Source organism: Aplidium turbinatum, chromosome 5 (genome assembly GCF_918807975.1).
Source record: "Aplidium turbinatum chromosome 5, kaAplTurb1.1, whole genome shotgun sequence".
In the NCBI taxonomy this organism is placed as follows: domain Eukaryota; kingdom Metazoa; phylum Chordata; class Ascidiacea; order Aplousobranchia; family Polyclinidae; genus Aplidium; species Aplidium turbinatum.
In genome coordinates this window covers 31,175,644-31,200,482 of record NC_137476.1, presented here as the reverse complement: position 1 = coordinate 31,200,482, position 24,839 = coordinate 31,175,644, and the positions used below count along the sequence as shown (strand labels likewise).

At 37.3% G+C, this 24,839-nt stretch overlaps 1 protein-coding gene across 1 annotated transcript; it reads left to right on the top strand.

The window, feature by feature from the left end:
- The first annotated feature begins 15,615 nt into the window (after positions 1-15,615).
- On the top strand, positions 15,616-19,444 carry LOC145769957 (uncharacterized). The gene is made up of 3 exons (XM_082581520.1): positions 15,616-15,701; positions 16,341-16,492; positions 18,961-19,444. Exons 1-3 carry the CDS (start codon positions 15,635-15,637, stop codon positions 19,312-19,314), a joined length of 573 nt encoding a protein of 190 aa, XP_082437646.1. The 5' UTR covers positions 15,616-15,634; the 3' UTR covers positions 19,315-19,444.
- The last annotated feature ends 5,395 nt before the right edge of the window (positions 19,445-24,839 follow it).

The window sequence follows — 24,839 nt, the reverse complement described above, 5'->3', positions numbered from 1 at the left end:
GCTCTTTAAAAAGTTAGCTTTTATTAAAATTAGAATTCGTTGTGTTGTAGAAACAGCATTTATTCGAAAAGTCTTGAATTTTAGAGCCTGTGTCTTAAAGCAACAACACACCAATTTTATTGAGTAAAATTTCTAAACAAACAGTTTCATTGTGAAGAAGAGAGCGTTCTTTCCTTGTGGCATGAATTAGTGGTGCAATACTGATGAGCCCAGCCTCATGGGCGAAACACGGTGTCTATCGCTGTCAATTCTTGCTACTATCGGCTGCCTAAAAACAAACAGTTTAATTGTTGAGTAACACTTGGTTTGGGTGTTTAATGACGATTTGCTACGCTTTAAGCTGACAGCAACGCATCCCAGCAAATCAACCACTTTTCACACTGAAATGTGAAAAACGATTTGGTTGCTGTCTGGTATGCGACAACTTATAAGAAGTGTAGAAAAAGCTAAAAACAAAAAATGTAAACGTAGCTCGAAATTAGGTAATACATATCAGACGTTCTTGCATTGATTCAACGTTTGCAGATGGTGAATCAATGTAAAAAGGTCTGATTTACTGGCTAGGTAGGGGTCAGCGGTAGTGACAACAAAAGGGGTAGATTTTCTGTGCGCGTGCGCTGACCAATCCCATCATTAGTGGCAGAACAACCAGGAAATTACTACACCGGGATTTGGAAAATATAAACGTTGACGAAACGTTGCTTTACGTTACTCTTCAACGGCACAAAACGGGAAGTTTCTTGGTTAACAATAAATAAGTAATACGTCATAGCTTCCAAGCTGCGCTAGCACAAGTTTTGTGCGTGCTCTGTTATGGAAATGCTTTGAAATTCTCGATAAGCTGCAGTTTGAATACGTGCAATAACGTATAAGCCACTGGAAATAGAAATATTTTTACTTCAAGTGTCTTCAAGTAGGAATTCCCAACGCAAAGAAAATCGCTTTAGAATTTTTAGAACAGTTTTGTTCATTTTTTTTCATTCATTGCAGTTCAAGCATGTCAAAAAAAATGTTAGTTTTGTTATTCTGCATAACTAAGAAAGTATTAAGCGTTTGAAAATGTTCTAAATGTTTTACTTGATCATATATTAAACATTCCAATTTCTGGAAAAATTGTAAACGGGCCATATTTGAGGTTAAGTAACTTTTCTCGAAAAGATATCTGGTTAACTTAGTGAGATGCTCATTTTACCAGACCAAGCATCCAAGGTATTTTAACCAATTGCGGTTTAATTTGTAACAAGCTACATAGATAGTGTCATGATGAAAAACATTGTGTGTTGGCGTTGACTTCAACCAAGATTTTATTTGGTTATGATTCAACCAAGAAATACATTGTTTTCACGTTGATTCAATGTCTACAGATGTTGCATTAACGTAAAAAAGATGATTTACTTGTTGAGTTAGCAGCCAGTCAATCTTATTTTGTATTTGCAGTTTAAATCAAAGCGACTTTTCTTGACAGTTTGGAAGACCGTTCCATGGACATATAAGCTGGTGGAATGAATAAATTTTTTTCCGGTTTTAAAAACACTGAACGTTTTTAGAGCTAAGGCAAAATTTCGCAGTACGCTTTTAAAGAAATTATTATCTTGCTTATGAAGATCATGGGCAAGTAGCAGAAACCGACCATTAAAACCCTGAGGCAACAAATCGGTCAATAAGTTTTTGTATTATGCATTGCTTTTTACAAATGCGCAACACTTTAGCCAAGATAAATTCCTCTGAAAAAGATTAGATAAGGAGAAGCAATAAACACGTATTAAAAATATTGTTAAGTTTCAAAATGTTGTCAGGAATGGCGATTGGTAGTTTAAAGAGTAAAGTTGAAAGCAATTGACTACTGCAAATGAACTCTACTTAACGAAGATATTTTAAGTATTTAGTACAGTGCAAGCCATTTATTTTACTGAAATTTTTCAAAGCTGTAGCACCAAGTGGAAAAGTTGCATCTTTCTATAGCCTTACACTGCAAACGCGTATTTTCTCAATTCACCTTCCTTTGTTTTATGTCCAAGAAAGGAGTTTCTATATCGTATCAATTGGCGGAAATACTATTGTTGCTTTTTTCAAAGAAAAGAACAAACTAAATTTGGTCAAGACGATAGCCTGAGATTTCTTGCAACATTCTTTGTGGTATTTTTAAATGAAGTTACTGAGTTTAAAATTGCCGAATCTCTTACAGAGTTTAAACGTTTTCGAGTCATCAGGTATTGTCGTATTGTCCAGAAGAAGTTTAGCCGATTTAGCTGCCTTCAAAATCGTTGAAAACTGTTGCAGTTCTTGTGGCTGTTTGATTAGCCAATATTGCACTACAGCCACAAACTGAACATGACAGAATTTAACATCGTTCTTGCAAATTAAAGTGACATAATAAATACAAAAAACTGCCTCAAACTTTTTGAGCTTCAAAACAGTCATGATCAGGAATTCTAGCAAGTGTAACATGAAAGGTTAATATGTTTTTGCTATACAATAAAACAGAAAATGGTACTTTTGAAACTGAACAGCACTGGTCGATATTAGGCGATAAAAATAACAGGGAACGATACGCCTCCCGATGAGAGATGAGGTTTGGCTTGTAGCTTGCTTGTTTCTTTGAGAAATCATACGATATGCTCTATGACGCTACAAATGCATCAACTAAACGATATGGAGGAAACAGACACTAAATCGATGATAACTGCTTCTTTTCCACAGACTTGAATGATTTTTGTTTATAAGGTTTATCTCATGAGGCAGTGCAATGTCTGGCTTTGAAAGTTTTACTTTGATTGCTCTATCAAGCAACCAATCTGATATGATTTGCCATGAGCCGAATGAAGGTTCATATAAATTATCTCTCTTCGCCATTGTACCAGCATTACAGGTAAGGACGATAACTTACAGAGTGATGATTAGCTGTGTTTGGTGACAACATCGTATGTGATCTAGCTAAGTTGTTTAAATTGTACTTTCCTTTTCAATCGGGATCTCAATGATTGTGAGTTTGTACGAACGTAAAACATACATGTGATTAACTTGGGCTATTAGGCCACTAACACCGTTGTGTTTTTTAATGTCCTTTTTAGTTGTTTATGTTCTTGTAAACTTTATATAAAAAATAATTGTAAAACTTTGAAAACTTTGCTTTTTTTTGTCACCATTTGCATTAGGTCAAAATGTTGGTACCTCTTGACTTACCCCCTCTCGATTCGTCCTTGTACGAAGACTGTCGACTTTGAAGTCGTTTATTGCAGGTCTTTATGAATGTTCTTGCCATAATAGCGGCAGCTCAATATCGTAACACCTTACGTCACAACTTCGTATACGTTTACGTCATCAATCTGCTCTTTGCAAACACGCTATTTGGAGTCTTTTCATTTTACAAAGTCATAAACGACAGCGTGGCATTAGAAAGAAAGTGGAACACAATGTCCCCATTTAGGTAAGACGAGGTTAAAGTTTTATCTAAAACCTTTAATGTAACACTACGGAGCACAATTGAGGCCTAATGTCTTCAACGGTTTTTGCATTGTGTTTTTCATGACCATGCTATAACATAGAGGTAATCATGATGATGATAATAATGATGATGATGATCATGAGATAATATCTGGCCATAGTCGTTTATGAAAACCTTAAATTACAAGATAAGTTGACCAATCTGACCACTTCGGCTGTCATAACAAAATGGTTATAATAACGAAGCTTCTGTACTCACACCAGGAGCTGTACAGACAGGAACAAAATGACAAAAAGACATTAAATTGATTAATATTATTATTCATTCTACATCATTTCACAGTCTTTAACACAAAAACTTTAATGACAATTAGTTTGACTTTTACCACTGTGCTAGCAAGTAGCCTACAGATACTTTATTCTAGGCTTAGCTTCCTACGAAAGCAAACTCATTAATTCATGTAGCCTATGCAATTTATCATGTTATCATTTATTGTTACAATTTATTATGTAATTTATCAGGAAAGGTGAAAAAGCACCACTGTACTTGCAACACCATTATCATTAGTATTACTTTTCATCGCTTCCTTGCAGCTGGGACCCCAAAGAAGATCGAATTCGGATGAACTGGTGGGCGTTCCGTGATGCCAACGTTATTTCCTTGTTCATCGCCATGAGCGGGAGCATCTGTGCTCTCAGTTATGGGATTCGTGAGAGTTCTTACTTTGTGGGAAGGGTTGCCAGACAGGCAAGAAAAACTGTTTTAACGTAGTTCTGTTTGTCAAGTTTGTCTGTTTGTCAATGTGTTTTATAAATCGTCTCATGATAGCTCACTTACTTATTATTATTGTCAGCACTTTTTAATGTCCTCATTTTGACTGTAGTCGGCTACGTAACGGAGTGGTGACAGCCGTGGTTCAGAAGGCCACCGGTTCTATATCGCTCGCTCAAAATCGTGCGGCGGCTGTGTCTTTGGTAAAGTACTTAAAGGCACGCCGTCGACTGCGGAGTGGCGCCCCTTTGACTGTAGCTCTTGATTTCTCTCATGATTATGAACAGTATGCTGCTTTAAAGAGAAATGCTTACGGCTCTCCTGAAGGCTATGGCGTACAGAACTGAACTGATTTTGACCATAAGAGCAACGTGGCTTGTAGAGATTACTGTATACAGTAGAACCATGCAACCAATCAGATGATTATTTGTAAACTCTCAAATTTGTGTAGCGCTTTAAATGCCATTTGCTTTCCATGTACACTGTACAGTATGTTCATTTACGACTTCCCAAAGTTGTATGTTTAGTTTACAACAATAATATGTGCTGCAATACTGAAGAAGCCACACTTGTGTGGCAAAAGTTTTAATAATTACGTGATACTGTCTGCTTTGTTCTCAAAGGTGTTTTTTTTAAAGCGTTAATTGTATTGTTTTATAGACTGTAGTGCCCAAAGGGAAATCACATACAAACAAAATGATAAGAAGGGCTTTGATCTTTCTCAATTGGATTTTTCCAGTTTCACTTAACATTGCTGTAGCATGTGGCTGGAACTGTGCAGATACATGTACATGCATACCTGTCTACTACGGCCCCGGAAGAAAGCATCCTTGTTTCTCAGGTAGGCTATAACTTCTAGGTCACAAACAAATAATCTGTAAATATTTTTTAGATCGGGGCGCGGGAAGACGCCGCACAAAAAAGTCAATATTACCCCAAAAAAAGTAAAAAAAACATTTTTTTTTCAAAAAAAAAATTAAATAATTAAAAAATAGAAAATACGCAAAACGACGAAAACAATCACAGAACGTAATCTTTTTTTGACTCAAAACGTGAATGATGTGAGCGAGCAGCAGTTCGCGTCAGCAAGTTCATGTCTGTTGTCATGGCCGATGGCTTCATCGCTTACTTCGGTGACGAGTTTGATTGCGCCCTCAACTGCTTGTGTGCGGACGGAAAACTGTCAATCGATGTAGGAGCATCGGTCTCGACGAAAAGCTCTGTGAACTGTTCCATGCTGAAATCGTGTAGAATTAGTGGCTCAGTGAGTTTCCGCTCGTTCCACCGGAGCAACGAGTTTGTTGTCAAATCTGTGTACGCAAAGTTTAGTTTAGGAATTTCGTAGCGACGTATCCCACCAGTGTACTCGTTCCTTGCTTTCTGGATCCGATTTAGTCTACGCATTGGTTTCGAATCGTCATGCAGAAGGGCCAACACTACATTCTCGAATGCGCAGCGAAGGCGTTTGATTGTAGGCCACTGTCGACGACTTTTTTAATTGGCCTGTTAGATAGCGAGTCAGCTTAACCAACCGAAGGAAGGACCGAGCAGCAAAGTGACCTTCTTGTTTTGCTTGGTAGTAAACCAGATGGGAGCGTAAACTTTAACGATGTACGTCGTCATTTCTATCAGCGCCTCTGTTGGTTCTGGCTCCGAGATATAAAGTCGGCATATCCTTGAAGCGAGATTAAGCCATCGTGCATGACCCTGTTTTCCTGGATCACGGAATCAAAGGCTTTCTGGAGGCAGACTTCCCTCGATGACCAACACATCGAGCAGGTACTTTTGATCGCCACTAATTTCCATCACCTCATCGACTTCTGTCAGATTGGATTTTATCTTCTCGAACTCGACGACTGCAAATTCTCCCATTTTGCACTTATCATTAACGACGACACGTTCGATAAATCCTTTAAAGGTTTGCGGTCCTGATGATTTCCCTTCCAGCTCGCCGAAGAGATGCCGAAGCAGGAGTTCATTGAGGTGAAACTGGCAAATCGATCATTGCACCGTACTTCCAATATGTTGCTCAATGGTGGTGATGGCTCCTGTGTGCATACCTGTATTGAGGGCAGTTCCGTCGCATCCAACGACCAGAATGCCTTTCACATTAGTCCCTTGACTTCAAGAGCAGCCAACATCGTTTTGGCAATGGTCTTCCCAGTTGAACACCCTTGAGTGGAAACGTGGTCGATATATTCAGATCCTGGGTATTTCAGCATCTCGTTGCCTAGTGGGCTTCGATTTATTTTCGACGATAGCTAGTTATGCCATTCAATTTAAGGGTTTTATCATTTCTGTCGTCAAAGTAAAGGCTTTCAACTATTGTGTCGAGCGAACTGGAAGCGAAGTGACTCGTCTCTAAACGGAGCAGTTTTCGTGCACGAACGAGCTTGCTTTTGTCGACTATCATCGTCGGATTGAAATCATCTTTTGTGTCCAGTAATGTTACGGTTGCGAGGGCAGCTGCTGCTCGACTTAGAATTCCATACCTTTCCACCTCACGCGCAACTGTACGAAGATCGAAAGTACATCACTCTTGCTCTTCTTCGAGTTCTTCTCTGCCGATCGAGCACTCTAAAAAGGAAGCGCTTTCTAGAAGTTTCTTCTGTATTGTAGTCATCCGAGTCGTGAGTACATTCTTCGCGTTCTTTCACTCGTTTTTTCGCGAAAGCAGTTGCTCCTTCCCTCGTCCCTCTTCATTTCAGATTCGCGCCTCCCAATCGACGTTTCTAATGAAACCAATGCGTGCTCCACGTTGGTCGATAACGAAATCAACTTCGGGTGAGTACAGCAATTTGTCGTCAATGACGTCGAAAAGCGTGTGGAAGCAAAGACTGGCATTCAATGAAGTTTTCCATTCAGCCTTCTTTCTCGCCGTGGGGATTTTTTTCTTCATCTTAACCATGGCCCATTCCTTCAAGATCTTCTTGATCACTCCCTCATAAGTAATAATCGCCACTGTGGCGAAATCGTAGATACTTTTTTAGTCGACACTGCATCCGCCAATTCGTGCAGCTCCATTTCCTTCTTTTAATCTCCGGTGTGTTCTTCATGATTTTATTTTTTTCACTAGGGCGCTTTTGTAGAGAAGGTCACCACTGGTGGGGGGTAATATCCATGAAATGGGGTGATTTACTGATTATTTGGACCATGTTTTACACAAGCCCGGATTTAAGGAGGGCAGAGGGTGCATTTGCCCTGAGACAACCTTTTGAAGGGCCTCTCGACGTGGAAAATGTGATTTTGTGTTATTATCATTATTTTCTCTCAGCCTTTGAAGTTTCTGCAAAATGCCTCCTTTTTCAAGGTTAATTATAGTCACAAGGTGGCGACTGAGCTTGGCGTAAAGGCATTAGCAACCGTGTGGGTGACTTTCAAGTTATTTTGTAAAGTTTTTTGCGCCTTAGGCGCAAAATTTTTTTTGCACGGACCCCCCGGTCTAAGAGTGTCCCGAGCCTCTATCAGCTAAACTAGCCCCTGGTTGTGCGCCGTCTTCTTGGCGTTCAATTAAAAAATTGTTTTCGATTTCGCTATTTACTCGACGAACCTCCTAAGAAACTCGAGTTGCTAAGCAATCTGTTTCCGACGGCCCTCCCTACTATGCAGTGTTCAGACATTACTCGCTGTTTGACCAATGGTAATTAAGCAGCACTGTGCGCGTACTTACTGTTACTGACGCAGGGATTGCTACGTGAACTGTTACTAAGGTTCACTCGTTGTTAAATTGATTCATTCAAGACTGACACAATGTGGTGTCAGAAGTGGGATTCGAACCCACACCTCCATCTGAATGTAGTTTTAAACAATGGAAAACATCTCCTCAAAAAGAAACCAAGAAAAGCAAATGTTTTATTGATCTGCAGTAGGCTAGTCGTTGAATCTAAATCAAAAATTATGTTTGCTTTCGATTTGCAACGTTTGCGCTAGTGTTCGATTTTCTTTCATATTTATTATCGCTTATTAAACTCAACACAAAGAAGCCAACTTAGAAGTGATTACAATATGATAAAGTTTGCAAAAGTTTGTATTAATTGCCAAGTAATCAATACTAATAGCCTACCTTGAAAATCACCCGTCTTGCCGTCAGGTAAACAAATAAAACTTAGTTATCAGAGGATTTTTTTCTAATGCTGATCGATGCTCAGCTTAGATAATCTAGGTTTTGGCTCACGGCTGGCTCACTTACTTTGAGCGAAAAATGAAATACAAAACTTTTTCGAATTACAAGTAATCTGATAAACAAATTGAAAAAAATAGTATATTGTTTAGGCTTGTGTTAGTTAGTTAGTTACAAAGTTGCAAAAGCAGAAAATCAGTAGGTTTTTTTTTATGTTATAAAAATAGAATCCATTGGGGTATGTGGCACTGACAAGAAGATAGCTATAAGAAACGCGACACAAAGTAAGGACATCGTCGACCACAAATTTTAGCAAAATCTTGGAAAAAGGAATTTAGAACTGACCTCCACCGTGTAATTGAGTTTTACCAGTTTTGATTAGACTTTTTTAAGAGGTGTGTGTAAAATTCGACAAAAATGTTGCAAAAACCGCGCCAGCATTTTCAAATTCAAAGAGGTCTCTCCAAAGTCTTGGGTCAAGATCGTGATCAGATTTTACGGTGTAATCAAGCTTTTTTCTTTTGGAAAAACATGTCTTCGGGCTCTCCACAGATTTGAACAAGACGTCGCAGGAGATTAAATTGGGAAAAAAATGGATATCATCGGTTGATTGCACTCTTAGTTATCTGGTGCCTTGTGTAGCGCAAAGGTTGCAACATGGCCACCTAGAGATCATTGCAACAAGCAAAGCTTTTCTCCAGACTTTTGAGACCTTATGACGACGCAATGCCATTGACTTGAGGGCATTGCTGATCGCCAAATTGAAAAAAAGTTGTTTTTCAAAATGCAATCAATAGCTTGTGCTTTGTATTTTATCAAGGATCCATATGGTTTGAATTATTAATCAAACACTCACAACATGTAATTGGTTGCATTTAGAAAAACAATATTTTCAATAAAGTGCCAAAGTGTGACGTCACGCTAATCGTATTGTTTTCAACTCTCCATTTTAATTTAAAACAATTGTTCACAAAAATGTCCTCATTTTCCTTTTCGGATTAAATCCGACAGCATACTGAACTATACTCTACGGTAGGCACTTTAACATTACCCACTGGTCGAAGAGGTACGCAATCATGCGTGACATGTTCAATCAATATTTGTGTTTTAGTCACAATTTCGACTTGTTAAAGTGGCTACCATTAAGATCCCTCTTGCACTCAGTTCAGTTGCAGAAGAAAAAATAGTATTAGCAGAGGGTGGGAATCGAACCCACGAAATCGAAATTACTATACTTTTCTGCCCTAACCATTAGGCAACGGTGGTTGTGGTGAAGCATTCAGTTAAATTTCTTTGTATCAAAATTTTTGATCAGAATATCACGTCACGAGTCACATGACTGAAATCAGCTGAATCGCGAATGAACATGTCACGCATGATTGCGTACCTCTTCGACCAGTGGGTAATGTTAAAGTGCCTACCATACTCTACTGAACAAAGATGTTAAACACTAAAAATTGAGCAAGTTATGGCATCGCAAAGACTTTGTTTAGAAATAAAAAGGGAGGGTGCCAAGAGATGACGTCAGACTACGCCTTTATTGTTTGACTATAAACATTTTTAACAAAACAATGACGCGGCTATGGAGGTCTAACATAGCCTTAAAAAAGCTTTTATATCGTTTCTTTAGAGCAGGGGTGTCCAACTCAAACTCGCTGACGTACTAACTTGTAGACAGATAATATAATTGATAACAGCTTTATAAGATTGAATTGCATAATTCAAAAAATAATACATAAAATAAAAATAGCTACATAACGTTATGTAGCTATTTTTATTAATAAATCAATCTTATAAAGCTGTTATCGATTATCTGTTTATGGTTTTCAAAAAGTATCTCTCTGCCAAAGCCGTACTAACTTTGATCTTATAATTTATTTCCGTGGCAAACTTTGGTAATTATGCTTAACTTTGTTTTTAATATTGTAAAAATGTTTTTAACAACAGATATTTATTTGATCGTGCAAATCATTCACAATAATGAAAATAATATCGCTTGTTTTCATACAGCGCTGTATCCTCCGCAGAACGTGTTGCTCTTCAACGCTTGCAAAGCAGACAGTGTCAATACAACCGTATAGAGGCGCAACTGAGTAGCCTACATAATCTTCTTGTGTTTGAGGCAGCCGCAGGTCACGTTGTTATATCCAGGCGTAGGAGCCAATAGATTGTGTGTTCATCGAGCGTTGTCAGGTCTACATGTCTATCCTTGGGTCCGTATACAGGACATTGGTAGAGAATGTGGTATGCAGTCTGGAAATCTGCCTACATAATAACCCGTTACTATATATAAACCCGTGGTTAGGGCAATGTGAGCACTATCTTTTCTCGCTCCTTAATCCACTGGTAGGCCTCTAGGGCCCTAATAGACCCCAGCCGTTGCACACTTGAATTTTTTGCCTACAACTTGCCAACCAAAGCATATTTTTAACAACATTGCCTATTACGTTGTATTATGTGCAGACGTCCGATCTGCTCTTAATCTACACCAGACCTACTTGATAGATTGTTGCGTAGGCTAATGTTGGTCACAGCGGTAAACCATGATCTCTTCGTGGGAAAATTGTAACATAAGATTCCCAAATCCGTTCGTCTGTATGTAATGACCGAAAAGAAACACTCTTCAGGAAACGTCTATTCGAGAATTGTATTTCTGTAAAAATAGCCTCAAAGCTGTCGAAAATGGGGTGCAACGCGATACACCACTAAAAACTTGTCACTACAGAACAGATTACTTGGATAAAAGACGAAAATTTTCGTCCAGCTGACAAGCACTAAGCAAACCAGTTAAACATGCGACCAACCTCTTCAAGCAACAATTTTAAAATGAATGACCAGAATAGATATCAATATCTCAAACTCACGTACGCAGTACTGTGACGTAATAGTGAAAGACATTGTCACGCAATTCAAACAGGTGTTCAAAGGTAATGGTGCAATATTTCATGTTTAAACAGGTTTGACACAAGTCTTACGGAACGATGGTGCAATTTGGGCTCATTTTTAGGAAAAATTCCATGACGTAAGATTCAGTAGACCTGAACGGTTTTATATGACGTTTGATTTGTATAGAGATTGGCCGTAACAAATGTCTCGCATAAACAGGAAATAGTGAAAAAGTTGTCAACTGTTTAGTAAAGCCAAAACTATCGACCTGAAACTCTTTTTATCTTGCAAAGACAGTATTTTGCTCCATTTCGTTTGTGACCAATTTTCACCCGCACTTACCCAAAAACAAATGAAGTTTTATTCAATTCCATTACACGTTAGAGATTAATTTAGCTTCAAATTCAGTTTTCAAAAATTCATTTACAATTGCTTGTCGACAACCTTGCGTGAAATTGCAGCATTTTCTACGATTAAACATTTGTCAATGTAACAGAAACCAATGATTAACCTTGCTTCTTTTTCCCGCTACTACAAGCCCGGATTGCCTTGTAGCAACTGTATAACAGCTAAATCCGCCTTTCTCCTATCTGATCGGCCAGATACGGTAAACACCGCTTTTTGATATGCAATCGTTCATACCGAAGCAAGCCTTGTGTAGGTGATTGTTGACACTGATTATTAGTAACATGTTACCAACCACTAAAATGGCTGCTTAAGGTTATGGTTTTACGAAAACTTTATTTTGTCAACAGTGATGAATTCAGATTAAGGTACTACCCTGATACTTCTCAGTTGTTTACCTGTAAAACAAAGTTAAGCTTTAAAGGCTGATGTGAAAATTAATCACATGCAGAAAATTTAGGCTAGAGCAAGACAATCTACCACAGCAGTTATTATCAGTTAATTCTATCAATAATTTGGCAGAGTATCCTGCATTCTTTTTGCAGTCTAAAATATGATAGCTGGAACCACATCATTGCTTTAAGACTCACAATTTTATTGATTAACGAAACATTATCATTTTTAGTTCACATGAATTAGGACAATAGGCCTAACAATACTGCATGATGTAGCTAGTGCTTCCTTTTTTGTCCCATATTTGATCATGACGAAAAAAGGCGTGGTACACTACGCATACAAAAACAGAAGATAAAGTACATAATAATACCATCAAATGAATCCACAGACACGTGCCACTGAGGATTAATAACAGCAAGATACGACAACGAGGTTCAACTTGCAAGCAGCTCTTGAGTTTGAAACAAGAAAAAATATTTCATAAGCATCAGACTTAAAACTTTAACCAAGGCGGAAGTTTCACTTTATGAAGAGAATTAACCAGACGTGTGCCAGTGGTTCAAATCCTCCACAACAGACCTGTACAACACACGTACCGCGAGTCAAATGCGGCAGCAAAATCTTTCCGTGCGTCCCGTGAGACGATTTAAATACATTTTAGAATTACTTTCTGTATAAACAAGTTTAGGCTTATCAGGCTAATTTGATTCTATTAATTGCGGATTAACTTTTTAAAATACAACAATACTCTTGTGGTAGTGTGGTGCGCTCCTTCGGCGGTTGCTTTCAGAACGATTGGTTTCATGTTTTCCTATCCAGATGATATCTGTTATCCGATAGTCACTTGATGGAAACGTCACTACGTTTGTATGTGGCCTGCAAAATATAGTCTGTCTTGTTGCGGCTCTTGTAACGTTTCTACAGATAAGAAAGTATGAGGATAAAGCCTTTTTCAAGTATCGTTATTTGCGATGTTGTTACCTGTTTGGCTTTTCAGTTTAGTAGTTTAGTAAGTTTCCCCAGTGTATTGACAGCCACGTATGGTCAATTATTGCAACATGAGTAGTAGAGAACACTGTTATCTCCTTTCATGTAAGAAAGTTTTATTGTAATGCTTATCTTAACTTAATCCCATATTGAAACTTATCGTACTGTTATGTTAGTTCAACTTTGGGATGGAGCATTGCACTGTCTTAATTTTTGTTTTCTTAAAAGCAGCTGACGAACATATGAATACCTGCTTTCCTGTTGGTTCCAAACAATATTATCAATTTTTTTGTCGACTGCATAGCGAAGTGGTGATAGTTCTGGTACAACACTCAAAAGGGCACCGGTTTGACACCGCTCAAAAGCATTTGACTTTGTCTTCTTTGCCTTCCCGTCCCTGTAGCGCACCCAGCATGGGGCTAAGGGGGCTCAAACCCACCACCAAAAATTATTTTTTTGTATGTTCCCCATTTATACCTTTTGCTTACAGGTTAGATATCAATAGGACACAACAATACAACAGGTCTGAGCATTATAACAATATATTTTACATATTTACAAATAGTTTTAACAGTCGAACGTTTTCGGTTTAACTTAAGCCCTCATCAGAAATCTGAAAATATTTATAAAAATGCAATAAATTTCAACTTCTTGAAGGTAAAATTACATTAGGAAAAGGCGACTACATAAATAACTACAAAAAAATTGCACCACAGGGAACGTGGTACATCAAGTAAATGTTGAAAAGAATCGACGCGCCTCCAGCAAATAATTGTTTGTTTAAATTTGGGTTGTAGCGTTTGATTAACAGTGCTTCCTATCATAACAGTGAATTTTGGTGTCAAATTGAGATTTGCTTTTGCGTAAAATTTTAAATGAGTCAGCAGAGAATTTTCGACTAGTGCAAAAAGAACACTCCATGATATGGTCTTTGATGGCACTTTTCTTTAACTCTCTAAAGTTCAGATGCTCCCGTACTCTCGTGGTCAAATGTCTGGTGGACATACCGATGTACCGTACGTCAATGCCGAATCACACGGACCTGTAAAACTGTATACGACATTTGAGCAGAGAGACGAAGGCGTCTGGGACTTTAGTTGAAAATACGAACTAAATTTGAATGTTTTGTAAGTAGGAAAAACGTCCACATCAAATTTACTGTTTACAAAATTTGTGTTTTGTTTCAAACTGTTTTCGTGCTAGTTGTTGTTTTCGCACTTACTTGTGTTGGCAAACGGAAAGCTAATTCTATTTTGTCATATATGACAAAAAAGTCGAGATCTATAGAAGATTGCGAGAATGGACGTAGGGATGAGGATGCTGATGGTGCTAGTAGCATGGGCAGGCGCGGATTTATGGAGGGGGTCCAAGGCCTCCCCCCCCGAAATTTTGTGAGGAATTGTTGAAATTGTATGTTTCCGCATCAAATGGTTTGATATGCTTCTAAACAGCTGATCTTAGTCCCACAGCGGACTTAACCTATCCCGGAGGGGGAAATAACTTTTTTGTTATTATTATGGTTGAAATTATCCATCGATCAGACTCCGTTATTTTCTTTCATACAACTTCAAATACATTTTAATGGGAACATTTGTTGAAGCTGACTCAGCTGACTGAGCTATCAACGTTGAACCAAATGACGTCAGTTGAAACAATCTGAAACCTTGAATTGCTGTTTTATAGTGTTTAGTCTTCATTATAATTTCAATCAATTACCATATAAGCCTGCAAACATACAAATATCCAATTGATCATGGACACTGTATACAGAGTTTTAAACCAGATTTCAAGTTTACTTTGCATGCTTAGCAATTTTTATTCAAGCAAAATTTATTTTTTAAACATTCACAATTGATGAAAATAGCTGTGTCGTAGTATCATTGTTCATATCTGTTTTATCTTTTTCTTTCTTTTTGATTGATTTTTAAATTTTCTGCCCCCCCCCTCCCGAAAAAACTCCTAGATCCGCGCCTGAGCATGGGGTTCACTAGGCCAACTTCTATTCTGATTGAGAGAACGCATCCTGATGTATCGGCAACCGGTGGATTGGAAGTGCTTTTAAATACCGTATTTGTAATGTACTCAGTGTACTCAGTTGGGCCTCTATATCCTGCGGCTGCATTGACACTGTCTGCTTTGTAAAGCGCTGTGGAGCAACGGATTCTGCGATGGATACAGCGCTATATAAAAACTAACATTATTATTATTATTAATCAAAGGGATGGGTATTGACCTATTGTCACTGTCACTATTGTCGCAAATCACTCGGCCTGCATTTCTGAATTAGACCCCCCCTAAATTTTTTTCTGGGTGCGCTACTGTCCCGTCCACTCAATATAAACCGTCAACCAAGACAAAGAAATCGTTTTATTACAATATAACATGTTTTGTTTATGTTTTTAAGCATGAATAGATTACCCGCTTTCATGTAAGATTTAGGCCCATTAACTTTTGATAGCATCACTGAATTCGCAGAGGAGAACAGAAACTTGACCAACGACTGCACAAGGCTTTTGGCTCCACAAAAGAAACCCTTTATGGTGGTCATTGCTGTTGTTTGGCTTGTGGAATCATTGTTGATTGTTTATCTCAATATCACTGCCATCAAGACGTATAATCGGGTTATGAACCGGAGAAAATTTCAACTGGGAGTGGTTGCAACCGGTATGTTTTCGCCAACTCATGGCACAGGTATGCGACAAATAACTATGTTGTGACTGATAGTGAGTGCAAAGGGAAAGCAGAGCTGCTGCATTGTCCTCATGGCTACAACTTTAACGCAAGCTTCATCGTCTTACTTTTGATTCAAAATATAAGCGAAGCTAGGTCCACTTTTCACAATTACGTTGCTAAAGAGAAAATAGTTCTCTAGTACCTCATCAGTCACGCCATTAATTAGAAGTCTTTGTAACGTAGCTTTTTTAAATCGTTTAAATTTTTGCATTTTGTAGCAACAAACTATGTAAAAAAATTTCGATCTCATATCTCATCTCATTGACCGGGATATGAGAGTCCAAATCAATATTTTTTGATCCAACCTAACCAGACTTATTTTTCTTACAGCTGGAAAGCCGGTAAAAAAAACTGTAGCCCAAATATAAACGCTGTTTGATAAACATGAAATCTAACAGATGGAAATACAAATTTCCGATCGTCGTTGTCGTAGTTCATGTCTTTGGGACCAAAGGTTTACCATTTACCTCGCCAAACTTTGCTGTGTTTCTCAATATTTCTGGTAACGTAACCGTGGTATAGAAGTCTTCGTTTACCTAAGAATGTGAGTAAAAACTTTTTACATTGATTTTGTCTTTACTTTGTCAAAAAATGCAGATAGCAACGAAACAAGAAATGAAATTTTAGAAGAATCTTCCCAAGAAAAGACGAAGCAGAAGAATGGTGCAACTGATGACGTATTCACTTCAAACAAGATCAACCTGAACATTTCGTCATCGAACAACATCAGTCGTGACGTCACAAACAACGTGAGTGTGATGTAGCTTTTAAGTTTATGGACAGCAACCGAAAATAATCTTAAATGCCAGTTAGTGATTTCAGTGTTGCAAGACGTTGAATTAACGTAAAAAGAACCAACTTTTCTAGCTGGATATTGTTATGTATATTGCCGTTTCGGTCTGGTTAATGTAGACCTACTCAGCATTGTATTTTGATACTCCCCCCCCCCCCCCCCCCAAGAAAAAAAATACTTGCCAGATCCGTTCCTGCATTAAACTAACAAAAAGTATGAAAAAATAGTCATGTATATAGGCTGTTACGTGGTTGAGTAGCCTACCACCAAGTCAACTCTTGAAAAATTGGTTTGACTTAAAAGGTTAATTGTCTGTCTAACATCGCGGTGGTGCAATGCTGTATCTTGGTAGGACATTTAATCACATTCTCCCAAAGTTCGACGATGATTGGCTTTTTTCCTTTTTTCATTCTTTCTTAGCTTTACTTCTACATTAAAGTTCCTTGTCAGAAAGTTAGGCGTTTTTTACATTAATTTAACGACTGCAGACGTTGTATCTGCAGATGTAATAATTGATTTCCTGGCTTGGTTAGCTGCAAAAGCAGCGTTCCTTCATGGTAGGTTACAATCTCTTCTAACGCCAACTGTCTCTATGCTTAAGCCTGAATGTGGCAAAAATAAACAAGTGCGCTATCTACTTTTGTAAAGTTTAACAGCGCTTAGAGCAGTGGTTCTTAATCTTTTGCCTTGTCGGCACCACCTTGAAATTACCAACCAGTTCTCGCACCCTCTTCTAAGATTAGCTAAAAAGGAATAGTCGCCTACTGTTCGATTTTTTTTGTTGAAACCTGGTAAAACAACTTTGCTTTTTACGTCATATTATAACAAACCTTGACAACTCAGCATCTCCGCACCACCTAGGCGCAGGTCTCGCACCCCTTAGTGCTGCGTGCACCCCTGGTTAAGAACCCCTGGCTTATAACATCATATCAAATGCATTTCAACTATTTATAAAGCATTTTGAACAAATTTGCTTTTGCTGATTCTCTAGAGCAGTGGTTCCCAACCTTTTTGACCTTGCGGCACCCTATCAAGAAATAAATAGTTTGCGGCACCCTGGCAAAACTGGATCAATTTTATGAGGTTTCTGTATTTCAAATAACTGTAGGCCTATGACATAACACAGAATGAGTTGTACACTACACTGCAGTGCTCTTCAACCTTTTTGTCCGTGGTAGCCTACACCTTTTTTCAATTTTAAATAACTTCGTATACATCACAAATAGCAATGTTTAATTGTGCACAGGAAGTAAAAAAAAAACTAATAATTAATTAATTGTTTGTTAAAGTGATTATAGTAGTCTTGAACTGGGCACAAGAAACTACGCATGCAAAAGTGTATAAAACGTCAAAATTGAAGTTGATTTAATGGCTAGCTTTTTGTTGCATTGTTTCGGCAAGTTGGACATAACGTGGTGTTAGCTCTTTCCTTATTCCTCCCCGCATTAAAGAATCAATGTCAAGTATCGAGTTTCTTTTGTTTGACTTGATCTCAACAAGACTAGAAAGTCCTTCTTCACACAAATCAGTGGTAGGCATCTGCACCAAGACATCAATGGCTTTTAGCGCGAGATTTTGTATTCGGGAAATTCAAGAAGAGAAACCCAACATTCTGTGTAATCCACTTCTCGGAATGAGTATTTTTGATTTAAATCAGCCCGTAGTTCCAATAATTCCTCATCCTCAGTTGGTTCTTCATTAAATTGGATAATCGACGAGTTTGCTTCCAGATATTGATCGTTATCTTCAGGAAAATACGTAGTCAAATTGTCGGCAAGTAATTTCAGGTGACCAACAATAAGGGCAGACAAGTTATCTTCAGTAGAAACGTCCTCAAACTCCCAGCTAGACACGGCACACGCATCCAAAATGACGTATCTGTTTCAAAAGCACAAAGCAGGTTGGCGAGTAATAACCGCACACCAGTAGGTGTGGTTAAAAGTTTACAAATATGCCAATTGCTGTCTCTGTTGTGACTTCCACTATCACAGATCTAAGCTGTATACCTTTCGCATACCCTTCTCTAGCTGTATACCCTAGTTTTTATCTGGTATACACTTGGGTATACACTATACAGTATACCCGGTTGAATAGCTCTGCACTACAGTATAGCACGCATAAATAAATGTATTTATTCAAAAGTCATTGTGAAATTTGGGCTTGGCTTCTTGCACAAAGTCCCTTAATATATGGGGGCACATTCGATAAAGCCACCCGCATTTCATCCTGGAATATAAGCAGTCGTTCTCATTTTTTTAGTTTTTATGTTCGTTAATACGGAAAATCCACTCTCACATGCACATGCAATATCTCAATATCTTGCTGCACCCTTGAGCATTGCAATTGGCACCCCAGAATGCCGCGGCACCCCGGTTGGGAACCACTGCTCTAGAATCTAGCATAATCATAACTTTGCTGTTACAGAGTTTAACAAAAGAAGAAAAAGTGAAACCATGCTGCTATGCTATTCGTCTTTCGAAGCTAAACCGAAATATCAAGTTGCTGCTAACATTAACAATTCTCTTCACCGTCTGCACCTTTCCATCGATGGTCATTATTGCGATAGACGCTGCTGTCGATGAACAGTTTTTTACTTATTTGGTTGCAATCATAATATTTGTGTTTTGTCTTTTTTACAGCTTTATATCGCCGATAGTCTTGATATTTTATATGGCAGGGTTACGCTCAGCAATGAGAAGTATGCTTGTTCATTGCTACTGCTGTAAAATAACGACTGTATCCAATAGTAAACCTAGCATCAGTGACGAAGGGAATTAGTTCAGTCAATAATTGGGTTGTAATTACGGGAGTAGTCAGGGGAGGCAAAGAGGGCAATTGTCCCCACGGCTGAACTATTTTCAAATTTATCTTACAATTTTTCATTTTATGTATTGCAGATTTAATTCCTGATGAGGACACACGTACGTGTCGAAAACGTTTGAGTTTATTTTAATTATGTTATATTTTGTGTGAAATAAAGTATGCTAAACCCGCTAAAGTTACTATGTTTTATTTCTCTATGATTCAACAAAGCAAACTCTTCACCAAAGCTTTATCATTCTCATAAAGTATTGATAATTTTTGACATGTGTATCAAATATGATACAGAATGACTCAATGGTTGTGAGATATAAATGGAAGATAGCCTACTTGTTGCATATGAAAAGCAGCAAGTCTGTAAACTTTGTTCAGAACTGTGTGAATTTAGCTTTTTATAACAGTTAGGAAAACAAAATTTAACTCATCATTGTAGTAGTAATATACTAATTAACTGAATGTTGAACATGATAGCTAACGTGTCGCATTACCTCTGCTATTTACCAAAACAAAATGATATCAAGACATCATACCATAGACACCTTAAATAGAAGGACTAGTATCTGCTATGCTCGGTATTTGGAACTTGGGTCCCAAATCCAAACTTGGGTCCATCTAAAATGTGGTATAAATTATTCATAAAACTTTCCACTCCATTTTTCACACTTGTTTTGTTCTAAAATATCAATGAAAGGTCTTTTGAAGCTTATTAGTCGCAAAAATATTACAATTTTGGCAAAAATGGGTGTTTTTTTTACTTAAGTCAATGGCACAAGAATTAAATTAAATTAAATTTTACACACCTTTTCACTATCTTATATGATGAACACCTGCAAAATTTGAGTGAAATTTATTGAGAAACACGAGAGTTATAAAGCATTTAGTTTGGGGGGGTCTGCCGAGGGGCACAATTTTTTTACTTTTGGCCATGTTTGAGGTCCTATTACTGCTTAAGTAAATTAGGTAAAAACCTATTTATTTTACAGGTGATAGTACTTCTGCCAAATATTGAAAAAATAGCATCGTTCAAATTGTCACTTTAAAAGGTCAAAGGTCAAAGACATCCAAATGTGGCCGTTTCCAGCTCTCGGTTAAAATTTTCCAAACTTAACCTTGCCAAGACCCTATTTTTGATTGGTTTTGGCTGACATTTAGTAGAAATGTTGTTTACAGGATTCTCTATGAACTGAGAAAATTTCAGTACAAAATATTAAAGGGGTTGGGAGGTATTTAATGTGAAACATGGGTCGAAATGACAAAAAGCAAAAAAGAGGTCCTTTTAATATCCGGTTACCCATGACCCCAGTAAAAATTTACACTGAAATGTCATAGAGAATCTTGTAAACAACATTTCTACTAAATTTCAGCCAAGACCAATCAAAAATAGGGTCTTAGCAAGGTTTTAAAATTTTGGAAAATTTTAACCGAGAGCTGGAAACGGCCACATTTGGATGTCTATGACCTTTGACCTTTTTTATAGTGACAATATGAACGATGTTATTTTTTCAATATTTGGCAGAAGTACTATCACTTGTAAAAAAATTAGGTTCTTACTTAATTTACTTAAGCAGTAATAGGATCTCAAACATGACCAAAAGTAAAAAAATTGTGCCCCCTCGGGAGACCCCCCCAAACTAAATGCTTTATAACTCTCGTGTTTCTCAATAAATTTCACTCAAATTTTGCAGTTGATCATCCAAGATAGTGAAAAGGTGTGTAAAATTTAAGAAAAATTGAATAGGTTGAATTTCTTGACTGTGTAAATTGACACCGAATGGCCCAATGGTAAATTTTCAAGTGGCTGGTGGCAGATCAAGCTCTCGTCAGATTACATTCTAAATTTGCACAATTAGTTTTAGTAGTAATTGGCAAGTTTTCCAACCCCAAGCTAATAAAAATTTTATAAAAAGTTTTTTTCACTCCACCCTACTACACAGCTGTGTATGTGACCTTTGTTAAACGGATGCTGTTTTACGATCTTCATTGTAGAGTGCTTCAGTATCACGCCAGCGTGCAACATGCATTTTTGCCTCTTTTATGAAAGAGCGTTCTTTATTGTGCTCAGCTGCAATTTGTGAAAAGCGTTGCAATTAGTTGCAATTTACATTTCTTTGTCATGCTTTCGACGGTTTCAAACTTCGTTACGCTGCTGACCAACTTCTTAATTCAACTGTTTCATCACAAACCATTTATTTGTGCTGCAATTCATTGGCAAACATTGCTTGCTCGTTAACTGCAATTGTTGTGGATATTTTCAATAGATTTAGCAACAGTTAGCCATAGTAGCCTACAGTAAGTCATAGTTAGGCCTATGTATGCGCAATTTGCGCAAATTACGCATACTAGTCTTAAGATTTTGGGACCCAAGTTTAAAAACCCGAGATTGCGAGTTACGAGCCCTTCTATTTAAGGTGTCTATGCATCATACCATACTTTTCTTCAGTTCCCAATTTCTATTTTAGAGTTTCTAAACTTTCTGTATGTATTTTGTGCATAAATTATGCAAACCTGCATCATGCAGCATGATGCAGGTTTGATATGCAAATCTTATTTCTGTAATGTAATGGAAAGTAGAAGAAATGCTGCTGAAGATGCAGAAATGCTTAGCAAAGTTGAGTTTAGATGTCTGGATGACAATGGATGACTTATCAGATGGTGAAGATGATGGAGTACTAGAAGACCTGCAAGTTGGTTCAAGTGGGAACAGTTACAACTAAACTCTTATTGAAGATGCTGAAAGTATTGATCTTGAACTGGAAGAAAAAGTTATATAAAACCAACTGGTAAAACAGGCAGAATACCAATTCAAAAATTGCATGGGTCAAAACTAATTTGACCCCAAGTGCATTAGTCGAAGAATTGGAGAATGAAATTTTTCTGAACCAACATCACGTTTCGTATAGGCCTACTTTTTTAAAATTTTCAGCTCAGTATAAAAACCTGCATGTACGGTATCATTTTCAACAAAAAGATAAAGGAAACAGACAGGTTTTGGAAGGTGCGACAAACAATGCAAATTGTCAGGGTTATGAAAATGCATTTTCGTGCATATTTTGCATAAAATGCATGTCTGAACAAATATAGAAACTGTTTTTATCAGTTCCATTCATTGTAGCTGATATCTAATGTGTGTATGTAACATGTTTGTTAGGATCATTTTCTGCTATTTGCTTTTTGTTTTGGGTAAGCCAAAGACTATTCAGCCAATGTTTGGTGAAATTTTGGGGGAGAGCTACCTGCTGGAGGGGTTGAAAAATGAAAAAAACATGTTATAATGTCTTGCAGTTTGCTAGTAGGCCTAAATATAACACCATGTAACAAAAAATTAGTTGTGTCAGTTTTTAGTATTTTTTGAAAGATATTGCTGATCAAAACATGCTTCTAGCATTTTTTTTCACAAGGTTGTTTAAAAAATACTTATTTAAGGTTTTTGAACTTTTAGTCTGTTTCTCAAGCTGTTAATCTAAATTACTTATAAGGTCGATAAAGTGTGACATCATAGTGGCTATCAATTTAGCTTCATAATAGTAGCTTGTTTCATAACAATGATCTTTGTTTTGTTATAGTTGCGGAATAGTGCAAGTACAGAAATTTCAATTGTTTTTATTTACTATCAATGTACGGTAATCAGAAAATATAGAACTTAAAATGTTTCAATCATGCATTGTTTCTTACTGTGTTCTGTAAAAAGCTCTAGCCTAAATTGCAGATAAGTTGGGCATTGGATCATCACGTGAATGCAAACTTTCTACTGATTGTTTTTGAAACTATTTGCTATGGGAACGCGCCAGAAAATCAACAAGAGAAATAGATCAGTGTCGCATTTATATCATTTGCCTTGATTTACTTCATTGTTGGAACGATCACACAATCGTAGCAATATCGCCACTGGAAGGAACTCAACAACGGCTTAAGAACAAAATCAGTAGCATAAGATCATCACCCGCAATAGTACCAACAACGCATCTACATCACACAATGACATATATCATCAAATACTTCAAGAACATACAACTTATTATCACAGCAACAGAAACTACACATTAACTGCACAAGACCTTATCTAATACAACTACATTAACTGCCTAATATCAAAATCGACTGCTTAATATCAAAACCGACTGAATAATATCAAAACCGACTGACTAATATCAAAACCGACTGACTAATATCAAAATCGACTGACTAATATCAAAATCGACTGACTAATATCAAAACCGACTGACTAATATCAAAACCGACTGACTAATATCAAAACCGACTGACTAATATCAAAATCGACTGAATAATATCAAAACCGACTGACTAATATCAAAACCGACTGACTAATATCAAAACCGACAGAATAATATCAAAATCGACTGACTAATATCAAAATCGACTGAATAATATCAAAATCGAGTGAATAATATCAAAATCGACTGACCAATATCAAAATCGACAGAATAATATCAAAATCGACTAAATAATATCAAAATCGACTGAATAATATCAAAACTGACTGCTTAATATCAAAACCGACTGACCAATATCAAAATCGACTGAATAATATTAAAATCGATTGCTTAATATCAAAATTGACTGCCTAATATCAAAATCGACAGAATAATATCAAAATCGACTGAATAATATCAAAATCGACTGAATAATATCAAAATTGACTGAATAATATCAAAATCGACTGCCTAATATCAAAATCGACTGAATAATATCAAAACCGACTGACTAATCTCAAAATCGACTGCCTAATATCATAATCGATTGCTTAATATCAAAACCGACGGATTAATAGCCTATCAAAATCGACTGAATAGTATCAAAATCGACTGCCTAATATTAAAATCGACTGCCTAATATCAAAATCGACTGAATAATATCAAAATCGATTGAATACAATCAAAACCGACTGACTAATATCAAAATCGACTGCTTAATATCAAAATCGACTAGTCGCTTAAAAGATCAAAGTCCCAATTGGTGTACAATAGAAAGTCCATGCCAAGCTTTTGCTCGCGTTAGGCTAATGCGATAAAGCAATTATCCTTTGCTCCTCCCTGAAGACAATGGAAGAATTGCACTTGTATAGCGGATTAGTAGGCCTACAGTTTTCCTAGAAAACTGCCTGATTGTTTGTTTTCGTTCCAACTTTGGAAAACTAGTCCAGCTGTGATAATTATACAATGGTGAGGTAGGTGCTGAAAATACCGTAGCCTATTAAATTAATAGATAAGTTAAAGTATTTGATTAAAATTATTGAAATTGTTTTAATACGCTTTAGCTGAATAATACAGTGGTATAGCTAGGGGCGGGGGGGCGGACCGCCTCGGGCGTCACGTCTGGGGGCGGCACTTCCGACTACAATTTTTGATTTTGATTATAATCTGATAAAAAACGCATTTCATTTTCACATGCTTTTCCTTAAAAGGGCGGCAAAATCTGAATCCGCCCCGGCGGCACATTTTGTCACATTCCCTAGCTACGCCACT